We start from the raw sequence: 14,782 nt of genomic DNA, 5'->3' as shown, positions 1-14,782 counted from the left end.
TTTTTTTTTCTTTTAATGAGGATTGTTTTCTTAAGATCGAAAAGAAAAGAGGATCGATATTTCAAGTGGACTCTTGAATGTTTAACAGGTCGTCCTTTGTGCTGGTAGTAGCTCATTGAGGATCGTGCAGGTGGGAAGGGCCGAGAACTACCGTGTAAGTGCGTATCGAGGGTACGAACCCGTATATCTTTCGAACGTGCGAGACGACATACGCAGAGGAGGCGCTGCTCGGCTGCTTCTCGAAGGACACTATTCACGATCCAACGCACGATCCCGAAGAGAGCGGCGGATCGTTCGGGGGCGGATTTATCGCGTGCCACTCGGACATTAACGGTCCAAAGTGTCAAGGGCAACTGAGCCTGTTACACCGAGGATGCTCCGCGTTCTATCAGACTTTACGTATATACAAGAGAGATTCATAGAGAGCTCGGGGAAGATGAGAAGGAAGAGGAAGAGGAGGATGAAGAGGAGAAGAAGGAAGAGTGAAGAGAGGATCGTTCGATGTTAAGAGAAAGCAAAAGAGAGAGAGAGAGAGAGAGAGAGAGAGACGGAGAAAGAGAAGCAGAGAGAGAGAGAGATAGAGGTGGGCAGCCAGGTAGAAAGAGGTAGAAACAAGACTATAGGATGGACCGGGCAAAGGCGAAAGGCGAAAGGAGGATAGAGAGAGATAGGCGCGAAAGGGTTCGTTCGAAAAGCACGCCAGCCGTGTCCATCGAGCGTAGATACGCCAGTGTCGACCGCATCGATAATTCGATAAAGTGTCCTCGCATTACCCTATTGATTGCTCCATTGTCCACGCGACGCTTCTCGAACGACGCTCTCGAGAAGACGACGACGATGACGACAAGGACGCTTTCGACCCTTGCTCACCTCATTCCACGCTTTACTTCCTGTTCCTTCGTCTAACGAGACATCGAGCGATTTGCTTCGACGCGTTCGATGGACTCTACGATCGCAAAACCTCTCTCTCTCTCTCTCTCTCTCTCTCTCTCTGTCCCTCTCTATTTCTGTCTTTCTCTATCTACCTTACTCTCACTTACACAGAGTTGCAGCAGCAATAGCAGCAGCAACAGCAGATAGACGCACACGGTCTCACTCTTGAGACTCACGACCGATCGATCCTATGATTTATGGCGAAAGTTCTTCGGTCGGAGCCGTAACTCGTCGTTGTTCGATCGTTAGTTAATGCCTGTGTAGTATCCTCTTGAAATGTTTTTTACACGAAGCGCACAATACCAACGGAACGCGAGGTGGTCCTCTATCTCTCTCTCTTTCTCCCTCTCTCTCTCTCCTTCTCTTTCTCTTTCTCTCTCTCTTATCTTTCTTATTGTCTCGTTCCTACGATATCGAGCTTACCCATCATTTTAAAAAGATTATATAGATACACATATATCTATTTATAACAATTTATATAATATAATTTCTATTTATAACAATTTATATAATAAATATATGGAATAATATTCATAGGCGATATATTTCATTTACGTATCTGATTTATTTAAAAAACATAATACGAGTAAATGTTAATTATATTACAAAAAAAAAAAAAAAAAAAAGAGAGAAAGAAGAAGAAAAATAAGAACGAAAAGAAAAGAAAAAAGAAATTGCGATCGTATAATAAATTTGTATTTTTATTTTATATTTATAGGATAACCTCAGTTGACTTATTGTTAGTCGCACGTGCCAGACCCATCGGAGATATGCAATACCAATCGAATAAGATAGGAAAAGAGAAAACGGTATTGGAGATCACGCGACCGAGACGTGAATTCACGTTCGCGTTAATCAAGATCGCGCCAAAGTTCAATTAACGCGGGCAATTACTCGCGCTTCCCCCTTTCAATGGATTTACTACGTTCCGTGAGCGAAGCTCGATACCTCGGATTTCTTCTCGGGCTTGATCGTAAAAGAAAGAGAGAGAGAGAGAGAGAGAGAGAGAGAAAGAGAAAGAGAAAGAGAAAGAGAGGAGACACAAGGAAAGAGATCGTTGGATGAACATCGGCCTCCTAATCTTCATATATCAACGACGCGCGAGCACGCGGACGGATCTCTCGTGAAATCGACGATCGATTATACCGAAGGAGGGCCTTGAAAGAGGAGGAGGTGGAAAGGAATGGAGAAGGAAGAAAGGAGTGTGTAGAGAAAGAAAAAGAGAGAAAGAGTGAGATAGCCTTCGCTGCATGCCTGAATCCTAATTGAATCGTCAGGATGCTCTCGACTACCGGAGCCCTTCTTGGGATACCGACTGCTGACATCAAGAATGTGACAGACGACCGGGCGTCTGCTCACTGTCCTTTTCTCTTTCTTTCTCTTTCTCTTTCTCTCTCTCTCTCTCTCCCCCCTCTCTCTTTTTTTTATCTGTCTTTTTGCATTGGTCCTTCTCTCTTTCTCTCTTATTCACCTACCGAGAAGATACACGATTTACGAAAAGCGATCTAGCCAACCAAATCAATCACTGATCGAAGCCATGGACAAACGATAGGAAAGTGGAACGAGTCCCACACGAACGACGTAATAATTTAGAGGATGTGTCGGGCGACGAGGATGAGAGAGAGAGAAAAAGAAAGAGAGAGAGAGACTTCGATTGCTTCTCTCCGTTGACATAATACGAAGTCAGCCTTGCCATTCGAAGCGAATAATCGTTGGATAATGGTAGCTTAAAGCATTGGACTTATGCCGAGCGTGAATGAATTATTCAGTGTCAGAGATTCTTAAGTAAATCGTAAGTTTACTTATAGAAGATGTATCATTTGTCGGAAGTTTCGCTTGGAAGTCTTTTAATGATTTTTGTTAGATACAATGGTGCTTCGTTAACGTGCCGCGAATGAGTAATTATTTAAAGAAGAAAAAAGGTAAGTGACGTTGTTCTCAAGCTAGAGACGAAGAGAAAGAGAGAGAAAGAGAGAAAGAGAGAGAGGGAGAGAGAGAAGAAGAGTGAGAGTGAGATTATTTTCGTCTCGAGCGTGAACTTTGTCGCTCGCGCGAACGAGAACTTTGTGACGTTACGAGCGTGTGTAGTCCAAAGAAGCTGCGCTTGCCATAAATTGCATAACCCCCCAGTTGCTCTGACCTATACCGACAAATTTCAATAGAATTGTTTAATGAGACGTGAGCTTGAACCGCAACGACGGCCCAGGAAAGACCACTTTGTCGTAGGTAAGCGCAGTACACGTTAGATACGTGTTACCTGCATCGTTTAGCTTAACTTAACTGAATCAAATTAGTAACTAAAGCAGTTTAGATCGTATCGTCGATGGTGTGAGTCCATGAAACGCTTTTCAATATACTTCACAGTCGGATCAGTGAGCCGTGCTGGACATATAATCCCCCGTCAAGGTTGCTCTTGGACGATTGAAACTTTCTCGTGTGCGAAGAAAAACGAAGAAAAAGATCTTTGTTTTATCCGATCAATTTCAATTCTTTTTCTTTTTTTTTTTCTTCTTTTTTCTTTTCTTTTTGTTATCGATGTTTCGAAATCAAGAATGACAGAAGCGTTGAATTGTATTTTATTTATTTGTGTGGGCGATTATGAAATTCGACAAAAATAAAAATCGAAATCGTTCGCATCATCTAGGAAAATCCTTCGAAATCGAGACAACGAAATTTCTCTTCTCTCTCCTTTATCTTTCTCTCTCTCTCTCTCTCTTTCTTACACACACACATATACACATACACACCATTCTTTACGCAGTTTCACGAAGCAAGCGGATAAACGTCGTGCGTACCATCCTAAAGCCGTGCGTTCTGGCCGTAGTGTTGCCTTTGGAGAGACCGTGGGCGGGGCACGACGTGCCATTCTATTTCAGCTCGGCTTTCATTCATAACTCGGCTTTTTAATAGCTTGCCGCAGCGCCTCTGGCGACGGTCTTGTGGGTTAGAGTCTTCGACTCCTAACTTTTCTTTCTTTCCCTCCTCTCTCTCTCTCTCTCTCTCTCTCTCTCTCTCTCTCTATCCCTTTCTTTCTCTTTCTCTCTTCAATATTGACCTGAAAGATGCACGTTATTAAATTTCGGTTCTTTCTAATAAAATGGATAGTAAAAGATCTACTAAATTCAAAACAAATTTTTTCTTGGATAGCTTCTCTTATATATTTCATTCCTTTCGAAATATGTCGCGTAGGTATTCAGAGTAGGATAGTACTCTCTCGTAAGATCGACTGAATATTTCAAAGAAGTACATCTTCGCCAGAAAAGATAGCTATACCAAGATTCTCTCTATCTTTCTTCATCTTTCTCTCTCTCTCTCTCTCTCTTTCTCATCGTAGAATACTACGATGTGCTTATATGTATTTCGGTGAAATCGTGTCGCCATATTCTGTCGTATCATGTGGAAGTCTTCGCGTTATGGAAGGACTGAAAATCGAGAAGCAAGATGTAAAAATAGTCGACTGTGATAAATTCGCGATATCGATCGATGACGCCCGTAATCTTCGCGAGTTTCCTCCCATACTAGACTTGCGACCAGTATTATATCGAGAGGTAGATATACGCACAGATACCGGTATTCGCTCGATTTAATAACTAGCTTTTCTCCTTGCTCCGTCACTACCTCCACCCCCTCTCTCTCTCTCTCTCTCTCTCTCTCTTTCCCTCTCTCTTTTTCTCTCTCTCTTTTTCTCTCTCTCTCTTTCTTCGTTCCCTTCTCCTCTGCCTTCCACCATTTCTTAATTAACAGCGTACAACACCGGTCGTTTCCTACGTAGAGAAACTTGTTACATTCATTACCTTTTTTCCGCAATTTCGCGCAAATTCATTACAGTACGCTCGATCATTCTCATCGGTGCAATTCGAAAGTTATGCACATGGCTACCGAGATATTTCGATTTTTCATACATTTATTACATATACATGGTGTATTTATAAATTAAGTATTTTAATATTTATCCATCACGTAAAAAAATTAAATAACATCATTTGTCTTTCGAAACGTTTTACAAAATCATAGGTATTATTTCTTATCTATAATTTATAAAATAATATATATATATTATATATATATAATATATATATATATATATATATATATATATATATATATATATATATATATATTATACTCGGAACCATTCCATAAGCTTTTGTCCCATCGAAAAAAAGAACAACGGTCCGTCGAACCAGAAAAGAATCCTTTCTCCCCTTTCCTCTCCGGTCTTCCTCACGCATCTTCGCGCGACTTTAGAGGCAAGCGTTCCCTTCGTAAGCCGATTAATCCTATCGGCCGTATCTCGCGGCATAAAACTCGCGACATGGAAAGCCTTGACGCGTGTGTATGCCGGTACAAGAAGGAGATTGGAGAAGAGAAGAGAAGAGAAAAGAAGAGGCCTTTTGGAGTCCTTACGTCGTCCTTACGAACGATCCTTTTCTTCTCTCTTTTTCTATCTTCTTCGGAAGGATGTGAATACCATGCGATGGGAGAATAAGCCGAACAAAAGCGTGGAAGAAGTAGAAAATGTGAGGAAAGAAAGAAAGACAGACGAAGAGACAGGGGGAGAGAATGAGAGAGAGTGAGAGAGAGTGAGAAAGTGAGACAGAGAAAGAGAGGGAGAGAGAGGGGATGAAGAGGAGGAGAATGAGGAGGAGGAAGAGACGAGGGCGATGCCACGAGGCTTATAAATAGACACGCGGATAATCACTCAGGATTTATGGTAACCACGGATTATCAAGTTGTACAACGGGGTATATTTCATATTCGCGACGTTACCTTATTTCAATGGCGGAATACCTGTTCTCTCCGCTGCGTTACAAACTGCATGGGCGCTCTTCTCTCTTCGTGGTACGGGCGACTCCTCACCAGAGTCATGTTGTTGTGCTCTTGCACACGCTACGATCTCGAGAGGAGGCGTCTACGCGTGTCTCTTTCTTTCTTTTTCTTTTTTTATTTCTCTCTCTCTCTCTCTCCCTTTTTTCTCTCTCGCTCTCTCTCTCTCTCTCTCTTTTCTCGATCTTCCGTCCGAGCTCTTAAAATTATTCCCACGTCCGAACGTCTCCCGTCGTTGCCGGAAAAGATTTTTTCAAGTGAACGATCCTCTAACCGATCACCGATTTTACCTTCGATAACATTCGTCACGGAGATTAAAAACTTGGATGGAAAAAGAGAGGAAAGGAGAGAGAAAGAGAGAGAGAGAGAAAGAGAGAGAGAGAGACAGAGAGGGGGAAGGAAAGGGAGAGAGAGAGAGAGACAGAGAGGGGGAAGGAAAGGGAGAGAGAGAGAGAGAGAGAGAGAAAGAAAGAAAAAGTATAAAAATTAGTAGTCTATCGAATTTGATTTTTCTTTTTCCTTTCAAATTTATCGTTGACTTTACAAATGAAATCTTTTGAAAACCAATCAAAATCGTTGTAGATATAAATGAATAGAGTATCACGTTCTTTTCATTTAGCAACGTCAAATTCAATTTTTCCCTAATGAAAATAAATGTTAAAAGGTATAAAAATTAACCACTCGAGGAACCACATTCATACGGTATTGAGATAAACACAAATTTAATTAACGAAAGAGAAAACCACGCGGATTTCATTATATCCCGATATAAGTAAATACTAAATACGATTGATCAGGTCTAAAGTAAATTCACGATTTTGATGGATTTCCGATTGATTTGCTAATGGAAACTCATCAGGCTGGTAAACTTTTCCACGAAATGAAACGGGCACACCTCGGACACGCTCCGGGCCTCGAAACGATGAAATATTATTGGAAAAGGAGTTTGCGGTTGACGGGAACGTGTCGATCGTACCAAATCGGACGATACCTCGAATCCATACAAATATACATACATATATACATACAACATATAACATACAAAATGCATACATATATGCGCTTTCTCTTTCTTTCTTTTTCACAAGGTTCGTTTGCACCACGATCGGTGCTCTTCTTCGCGTTCACTCGTTCGCGGCAATTACGAGCTTGCTCTCGAAGAGAAACGAGCCTTTGAGAAGGCTCGAGACTTCGTTGTCGGCGGCAACGAACCGACAGAGGCATCGCGTGTACGTCCGATAATATCGGCGAGATGTAACAATAGAGGCAAGAAGAAGACTCTTCCCTCTTTCTTACGTTACTCTTTCTCTCTCTCTCTCTTTCTCTACACACATACAACACACGTACCATACACATATACACACATACGTACACATACATACACACTTATCTCTCTTTCTCTCTTGCTTTTTCATTCTCATCCTGTTTTCCCCTTCTCCCTTCATCGAAATATTCCCACAAGCATCGAGGTCTTGTACACATACGGCACGGATTAACGCACCCACAGGGCTTCCCATTGTCAAAGAGATGCTCACACATGCTCGCACACGGACGTACGTCGCGTTCACCGCGGCTTCACAATACCCCAATATTCCTCAATCTAAAACGGTCCGCTGCCGCGGCGTCTTTCTATGCGATTGTTAAACGGGTAGCCCCATTATGCAGTTCTCTGTCGGAGACCCTCTCCTTCCTTCTCCTACTCCTCTCTCTTATCCTCCTTCCCTTCTTCATCTTCTTCTCGTATGTATATTGTATATATATATATATATATATATATATACAATATATATACATATATATATATATGTATATATATATGTATGTATATTGTATATATATATATATATATATATATATATATATGTATGTATATAGGTAAAGTACCTTTACTTGGATTGGATAACTATCAATTTTCAAAAACCTTTTAGGAAAAGATTAAGAACGTATTTTTCTTCTTAATAATAATAAATTAATTATAGTATTAAATAACAATTAACGAAAATATCTTCAAATGGAGAAAAATAAAAAATCTTTTTATTAAATATAAAAATCATTTGCAATGCATTAGAAGATATTAAAAAAATGTAAAACTAAAGAAAGAAATTAATCGATAGTAGGACGTTCTCGATCTCTTGATCTTATCGTAACTTGGATAAGGAGAAAAGTATGTACGTGAACTCTCTTTGAAAAGTCCCGACTTGGACAAGGCGTAAGATCGTCGTCGTAAACGGGCGTGCAGATTGAAAAGACCTTTTAACGTGCACCGTTAAGCGTCCCGATGAACAACGTAAGGTGTAAGACGAACGATTCGCGACCTACGACCTCGAATTTCAAGGTACAGCAAGCTTTTGCATTGTCTATCGTTATACCGTGACGTAAGCAGCTGCTACCGTATCGATCTTAAATATTTAAAAGGTTATCACAGATACATTAACTAATTTTAGTTGATGGAACACCTTATTAATAAAAACAATTGTTAATTTTTTGGATTATAAAATTCAATTGAATCATAAGAAATACATTAAAAGAAAGAATCAAATAAGTACATTGAACAAATGATGATATTTCTATATTGAGAGAAATCCTTGTCACGTTATAATATTCAGATGAAATAAATCATATCGATTATCTCGAAAGAAATACCGTTAAGAATAACTTTACTTTAATTCGTATCTATATTAGTTATTAGCGTTCGTCTCGAAGCTCGCGTCGATGAAACGAAAACACACACTCTCTCTCTCTCTCTTTCTCTTTCTCTTAAAAAAGAAAAAAAGAAAAAAGAAATTAGAATTAAACTTCATCTCGTGCAGAGAGTGTAAATAAAATACACGATAAACTCGCAAAGTCTATCTCGTTTTTTCTTTTTTTGAACGAAGGGTAGAAAAAAAAGGAAAGAAGATCGTTCGAGAGTTTATTGAAAGGTTCGAGCGCGTGCAGTGGAAATTTGTCGTTTGGTGATGAAAAAAGAGGGTAAAAAAATAAAAATGAGAAAGAAAAATATATAAAAGTCTATATATATATATATATATATATATATATATATATATATATATATATATAAAAGGAAAAAAAGTCGAGACTGCAGTTCGGCTCGATGCAAAAGCGACTTTGTCTCTTTAGCTATCGACCAATAAACGCGATCCTACCGCACCATCGGCACAGTCATTAGTCTCTCGCGGCGCCCGCAGCAAAGTCGCGTACGGAATTTAAATCCGCGAACGAGGAGAACTCCGAGCCGATAAGCGAACGAGTCGAGATCGTTGGCGAATCATTGCGATTCTCGTTGGTAGCTGTATTCCGTCTCCCTCTCTCTCTCTCTTTCTCTGTCTATCTAGTCTTCCATCTATTCGTCATCTTCCTTCTTTACTGTCTCTCTTTCTATTTCTCGTACTCCCTCTATCAGTCGTAATTACATCATCGACGGTTTAAATTCTAACGCGGAGAGCTAATGGATCGCAGTGGTTAATGATCTTTCTTTCTCTCTCTCTCTCTCTCTCTCTCTCTCTCTCTCTTTCTCTCTCTTGCTCTTTTCTTCCCTTGAAACAGAAAATAAAGAAATAGAAAGAGAAATTAACGCGAAAAAACCGCGAGACGGATCAAAGCGAACGCTTTTGCTTGGACAAGTGTATATGTGTCTGCTGTGTAGGTACGTATCGTACCTACATGCTATTAAATATACGTACATACGTATATGTGTCGCTTTTCGATCGAGATGCGATACGAGTTGCCTGTCGATCGTGTAACACAAGCTTTGTAGTCGCCGCAAAGGAAGAGAAAGAGATAGAGAGAGAAAAATCGTAGTCTAAAAACAAAGATACGAAATACCATGTAAGCGAAATAATTTGCTACAATCGAGTTTTCCTCGACGTTCGGCGACGATCAAGTTTTACAATGTTACGACGAGAGAATACGAGAGCTTTGCGGCCGATATTATGCAACTTATCGTCGTATACTTATGCTTATGCTTATGAGATCGATGATCATTACGCCTTTCGAAAGTCGACTGTCTGCGCGCTAACATATTGATCAATTGTATACATTATTATTGATATTATAAAAGCCTTTTTGCGCTTCGCTGATCAAAGGATATTCTGTTTTTTTTCTCTTCGTTCGATGCGCATTATTTTACATATAAATAAAACGTTAAATACATTGTCATATGTAAATCCAAATTAATAGCGTGTTAACGACATACTCATTGATGCTTAGCAAAACGATGAGAGGACACGTGAAACGTTAAGTCGAGGACGAACGATGCCATTAATGAGGATGATCCATGAATGATACATAGAATTCAAATACAAAAACAAATTAATATCTTTCTTGTTAATAAGAATACTTCTACGTAATTTACTATATATATATTCAGATATTTAATACAACGATTATTTCCTTTTATATTTATTTTTCTTCTTCTTCTTCTTTTTTTTTCCTTTATTTATTTTTTTTTCTTTCTTACGTAGAATCGATTAACAATGAAACAAATGTATTTTTATGGACGTCTATCAAATGTATCGTAATCGTTCGAGGTTTTTTTTCCTCTAACAATGAGAACATTTTATGTATTTTCTGTTGTATAAATCGATGACGCTCATTAAGAAAAAGAAGAATAGAGACGGCGATGTAAAAAGAAATTAATGGGAGAAAAAAAAAAGAAAAATAGATAAATCAAAACAATAAAAAAGAATATTGAAAAAAGATGCCGACAACGATGCATAATGAAGCATAAATCTAACCCGTGAATTTTCGTCTTTACGAAAGGACATGAGCTAAATTCTGCGACGTATCGAGTATTACAATGCATATAGGAAGGCTGTTTCTTTGTTGGTGTTTCACGAACAAATGGGATAGCATCGTGCTGGCACCCAGAAAGAGGAAAAGAAAAAAAAAGAAAGAGAAAGAGAAGGAGAGAAAATGAGGGGAGGAGGTGGGGAGAAAGATAAAAAAGAAAAAGAAGGGCAGTACATAAGTGCGAGTAGGAGAGGAGACGAAGAAGAGTTCGAAGAAGAATAAGAATAAGAGAAGAGGTTGAAAAGCATTGTTCCTCTTCCTGCACGTCCCCTCCTCATGCGATCCTTCTCTTATTTTTTTCTTTTCCCTACATTTCATAGCGGTGCACCTTCATGCGATACCTTTGGTCCTCTTTTTCTCTCTCTCACTCATTCTCTCTCTCTCTCTCTCTCTCTCTCTCTCTGTCTGTCTGTCTATCCTTCTATCTCTTTCTACCTTCTTCCAAAGCCATCTCAAACGCACCGGCCCGTGCTCAGGTGTGCTCCATTGTTAGCCGCCCCACATATCGCGTACGTGGCCTACGTTTTGCCCTCTATATTATGCGCTCGACCATTATAACGCCTAAGAGAGAAAGAGAAGAGTGCACGCACAGGCAGTGGTCGAAGGATCAAGTGGCATTGTACGCTCAGACAACCCCTCTATTTCTCTACTCATTGGTTTACTCTCTCTCTCTCTCTCTCTCTCTCTCTCTCTCTCTCTCTCTCTCTCTCTCTCTATTTCTCTCTGTCTCATCTTCTTTCCTTCATCTGGTTTGAGTCTTTCTCGAAGAATATACAACCAGCAAGAAGAATTACCAAAAATCAAGGCTCGAGTTATGCGATCATTGAGAAAAAATAAGAAAAGATCCTTGGAGATATATAATATACGTATATCGTTGACACAAGCATCATCGTAATAATACGGGGATTATATTTTTTATCGAGAAGCTTAAGATTACACCCTGACGAAAGAAGAAAGATGTGTATGTATAATACTTACGTGTATACATATGCTACATATGCTCGTTTTAAATGTGCATTCATAGATTCGATTTAAGATGTAAATTTATACATATATGTACAATATATATATTGTACATAAATATATATATATATATATTTACACAACTATGTTGTGTATATATATATGTACATACACTTATGTTTGTGTGTATTTGTTACATGTGTGTGTTAAATCAAATTGATTCAAGTTCGATAGATACTCTTCCGCATCTCTTTACACGACATAACTCACGTTCAATCACAAGAGCAATGTATGCATGTATATATACATACAGTGTATGTATGTATATATGTAAGTACCTACATGGATTTAGGAGAGACGACGTTCGATAAAATATCCTGAGTTCCGTTCGACGATTCGCGTAGATGGATTTTTAACAAGGACCATGTGATTTCCCTCGGTTTCCAGCATCCGGGAATGTTTCCTCGCTAAAGAGACGGAGAAACGTAGAGAAAAGAGAAGCTGAGAAAGAAGGAAAGATAGATAGATAGAAGAAGGAGAGAAAGAAAAAGAAAAAGAGAGAGAGAGGGAGAGAGAGAGAGAGAGAGAGAAAGCAAGATGCTAGATACCGGTCAAAGGGATTTACGCGCTACGCTCGTTGCGACCCCGAGGGTCGAGCAATCGAAAAATCGGTAAATTATTTAAGCCTCCCCCCCGTTAAGAGAGCCACGTCGGTGCTTGTTCGCGGATGATTTATTTCGACTATCGTGATGCATAGTCCGGCTATCCAATATTGTAATACGTTTTGCATACGCGCACGTATCATTGTCGACGTTCGTGGCTTGGCGATTGAAACACTACCCGGGCTATATCTCAACGGGTTCGCCGGGCGTTATGAGTACCTGCTCTACACGGCATTATGTTCCCAAGGTGGAAAGGAGAAAGAGAAACTGAGAGGAAGCGGGAGGAGCTGAGAATGGGAGAAGGAGAAGATACCGGCCGTGGCATCTCTTTATTTTTTTCTTTCTCTCTCTCTCTCTCTCTCTCTCTCTTTTTCTCTCTCTCCCTTTCTCTCTCTCTTACTCGTTGAAGATCAGAATCCTATATTATCGCGCTCTGGAAGCTTCAGGGCAGGTGTATACCGGTGACCCCTGTCTTAGCACGTACCCGCTACGCCGTTTTACCTACCCATTCGCGTGGACCGTACACGGAAACAAAATCTTTTCTCTTCGACGCATAAGAACCTGAGGAACCATTCCTATATTCGATCTCACTCATAATCGAAACTCTTACGAATCTGAAATTTTTCGAAATTACATAAGGTTTGTATGATTATTTTAGAAAATAATTACTAGTGATTCGATAATTTTCTTTTTTTCTTACTTTCTATTTTAGAAAGATTAAATTTTTTCTTTTTTTTCTTTTTTTTTTTTATTATATTCTATCGTCTTTCATGAGAGATTTCGTTGATATTAATATGAAAATTGATAGAGAAAGAAACGATAGGTATTACATATGTGAATACGTCGCTTGTTTATCTTTTCTCGCGTGATATTTCCATGTATCATCATATACTGTAGGGAATTATGATATCAAAGAGTAATTCGTTTGCAAGCATAAATCATCCCCTTTTCTCTTTATCTTTCTGTCAGATATAACGCCAACGTGGCACGATTTTTACCTTGACTTTCTTCAGGAACACCTGCGAGATGATAAAAGTGTAATGAAAATGATATCGCGAATGAATTTACATTTGGAACGATTGGAAGATGGATACACGAACGTGTACAAAAGGGTCGTTACAAATAATCGATACAGATTTGTTAAGACCATTCGTAAAGACGTCAGAAATTGAATTTCGTGAAAATTAGGACGTCTGCAAATCGATCGATGAAAATTTAGCATTATAACAAATAAAAGACTAAAATATACGTATTACCCGAATACGTGATATTGTTTACAATCTTCGTAATCGAGTAATTTTTCGTAACCTAATTTTTCGAAAGAACGATCAACAAACTTGGTAAACAAAAACTTTGACGATTATGATTTTTTATATTAAGATTAGTATTAGGTATAGTATTATGTATTTAGATTTATTAACTTATATTAACTAATCTATTCTTAAATTAGATATCCATTAAATTAATAATTAGATTGATCAATACTTCGTGATCCAATTTCGACTCAAATAGATACAATTTCTTCGGCATAAATACTATATTGTCTACACGACGATTATAGTTGCATAATTATTAATCGAATAATCATAAAGATCGATTTATATCGATTTAGGATCAATAGAGAGAAAAAAAATATAATAAAACTCTTACGAATCAAGCATGAAAGGATAATTAATATTTTATGATATTAAGAATAAGTTTTCTTACCTTGAAAGAAAAGCGTGGAATCGCGAGGTTCATCGGCGAAATAAAAAGAAAGCGCGTCCGATGATCGATCGAGGAGTAACGATGTCTAAAACGAAGACGATCGGCTTACTGTTCTTTTTATTTTTTTTTTACTTTTTGGTCCTTTTTCAACGTAGATCCTTTTGAGCGTTCTCGAAGAAGATCCCAGGAAGCTGAACAATAAAAAAGACGAAGAGAACCGTATAGGAATTATGACTGAACTGAAAATATATAAATGCGAAATAATACGCGATCGGGCTGTCTCATAAAATTCCAATTTGATCTTAGTTCGATAATTCCCACGATTTAACGAGACGGCAACAAAGGTCCCGCGTAGCGACCAAAACATACCACCGTCTTCGACTGTCAACGCGCAACTACTACGTGGGCGCGGCCATATTTGTCTCGAGTCGTAGCGGATGGCGCGCTTTACAACCTCGAGCGGCGAGGACCGAAATTATCGCGCGACGCTATAAACGAAGAAGAGACGTTCCGAGTCATCATCTTTGATGACAAATCGTACAAATTTATTATTATTATTATTATTATTATTATTATTATTATTATTATTATTATTTTTGTACCTTCATTGCTCCCTCGTGTTAATATACTTTTAAATTTGTTATAAATATTACGAAACGTTATAGTCGAGCTGTCGATGCGTTTTTTAAATTTCGATACATCTCTTGATTACGATATCATCGTCGATCGAACACCGCTCTAATGTCAGTCAATCGAAAGTTGCAAAGTTATCAGACGACGTTCATTAAGAGCGCTTATCGAAACGGAATACTCGTAAATATCGATAGGAAAAAAGAAAAAAAAAATACATTCGTATCTTCGGACGTAGACGCAATTTCTTTTTTCTATTTCTCCTTTTT

The 14,782-nt window shown here is 38.8% G+C and overlaps 1 protein-coding gene across 6 annotated transcripts in view; it reads right to left on the bottom strand.

Moving 5' to 3' along the window:
- The window catches only part of LOC124423044 (transcription factor Sox-6-like), a 174,563-nt gene extending 160,299 nt beyond the window's left edge, over nt 1–14,264 (bottom strand). For 4 of the 6 annotated variants that reach the window (XM_046960301.1, XM_046960302.1, XM_046960303.1 and 1 more), the window contains exon 1: nt 13,884–14,264. In XM_046960301.1, the coding sequence (XP_046816257.1) occupies nt 13,884–13,916 (33 nt within the window). In that variant the 5' untranslated portion in view covers nt 13,917–14,264. Of the gene's footprint in view, nt 1–179; nt 361–13,883 lie in introns of those variants that run through there. The other 2 variants (XM_046960309.1, XM_046960308.1) reach the window with 1 other exon arrangement.
- Nucleotides 14,265–14,782: the final 518 nt, after the last annotated feature.

The sequence above is a fragment of the Vespa crabro genome, chromosome 3 (genome assembly GCF_910589235.1).
Source record: "Vespa crabro chromosome 3, iyVesCrab1.2, whole genome shotgun sequence".
Taxonomy (NCBI): domain Eukaryota; kingdom Metazoa; phylum Arthropoda; class Insecta; order Hymenoptera; family Vespidae; genus Vespa; species Vespa crabro.
Note: the sequence above shows the minus strand (reverse complement) of the source record. Positions and strands in the feature narration are given on the sequence as shown.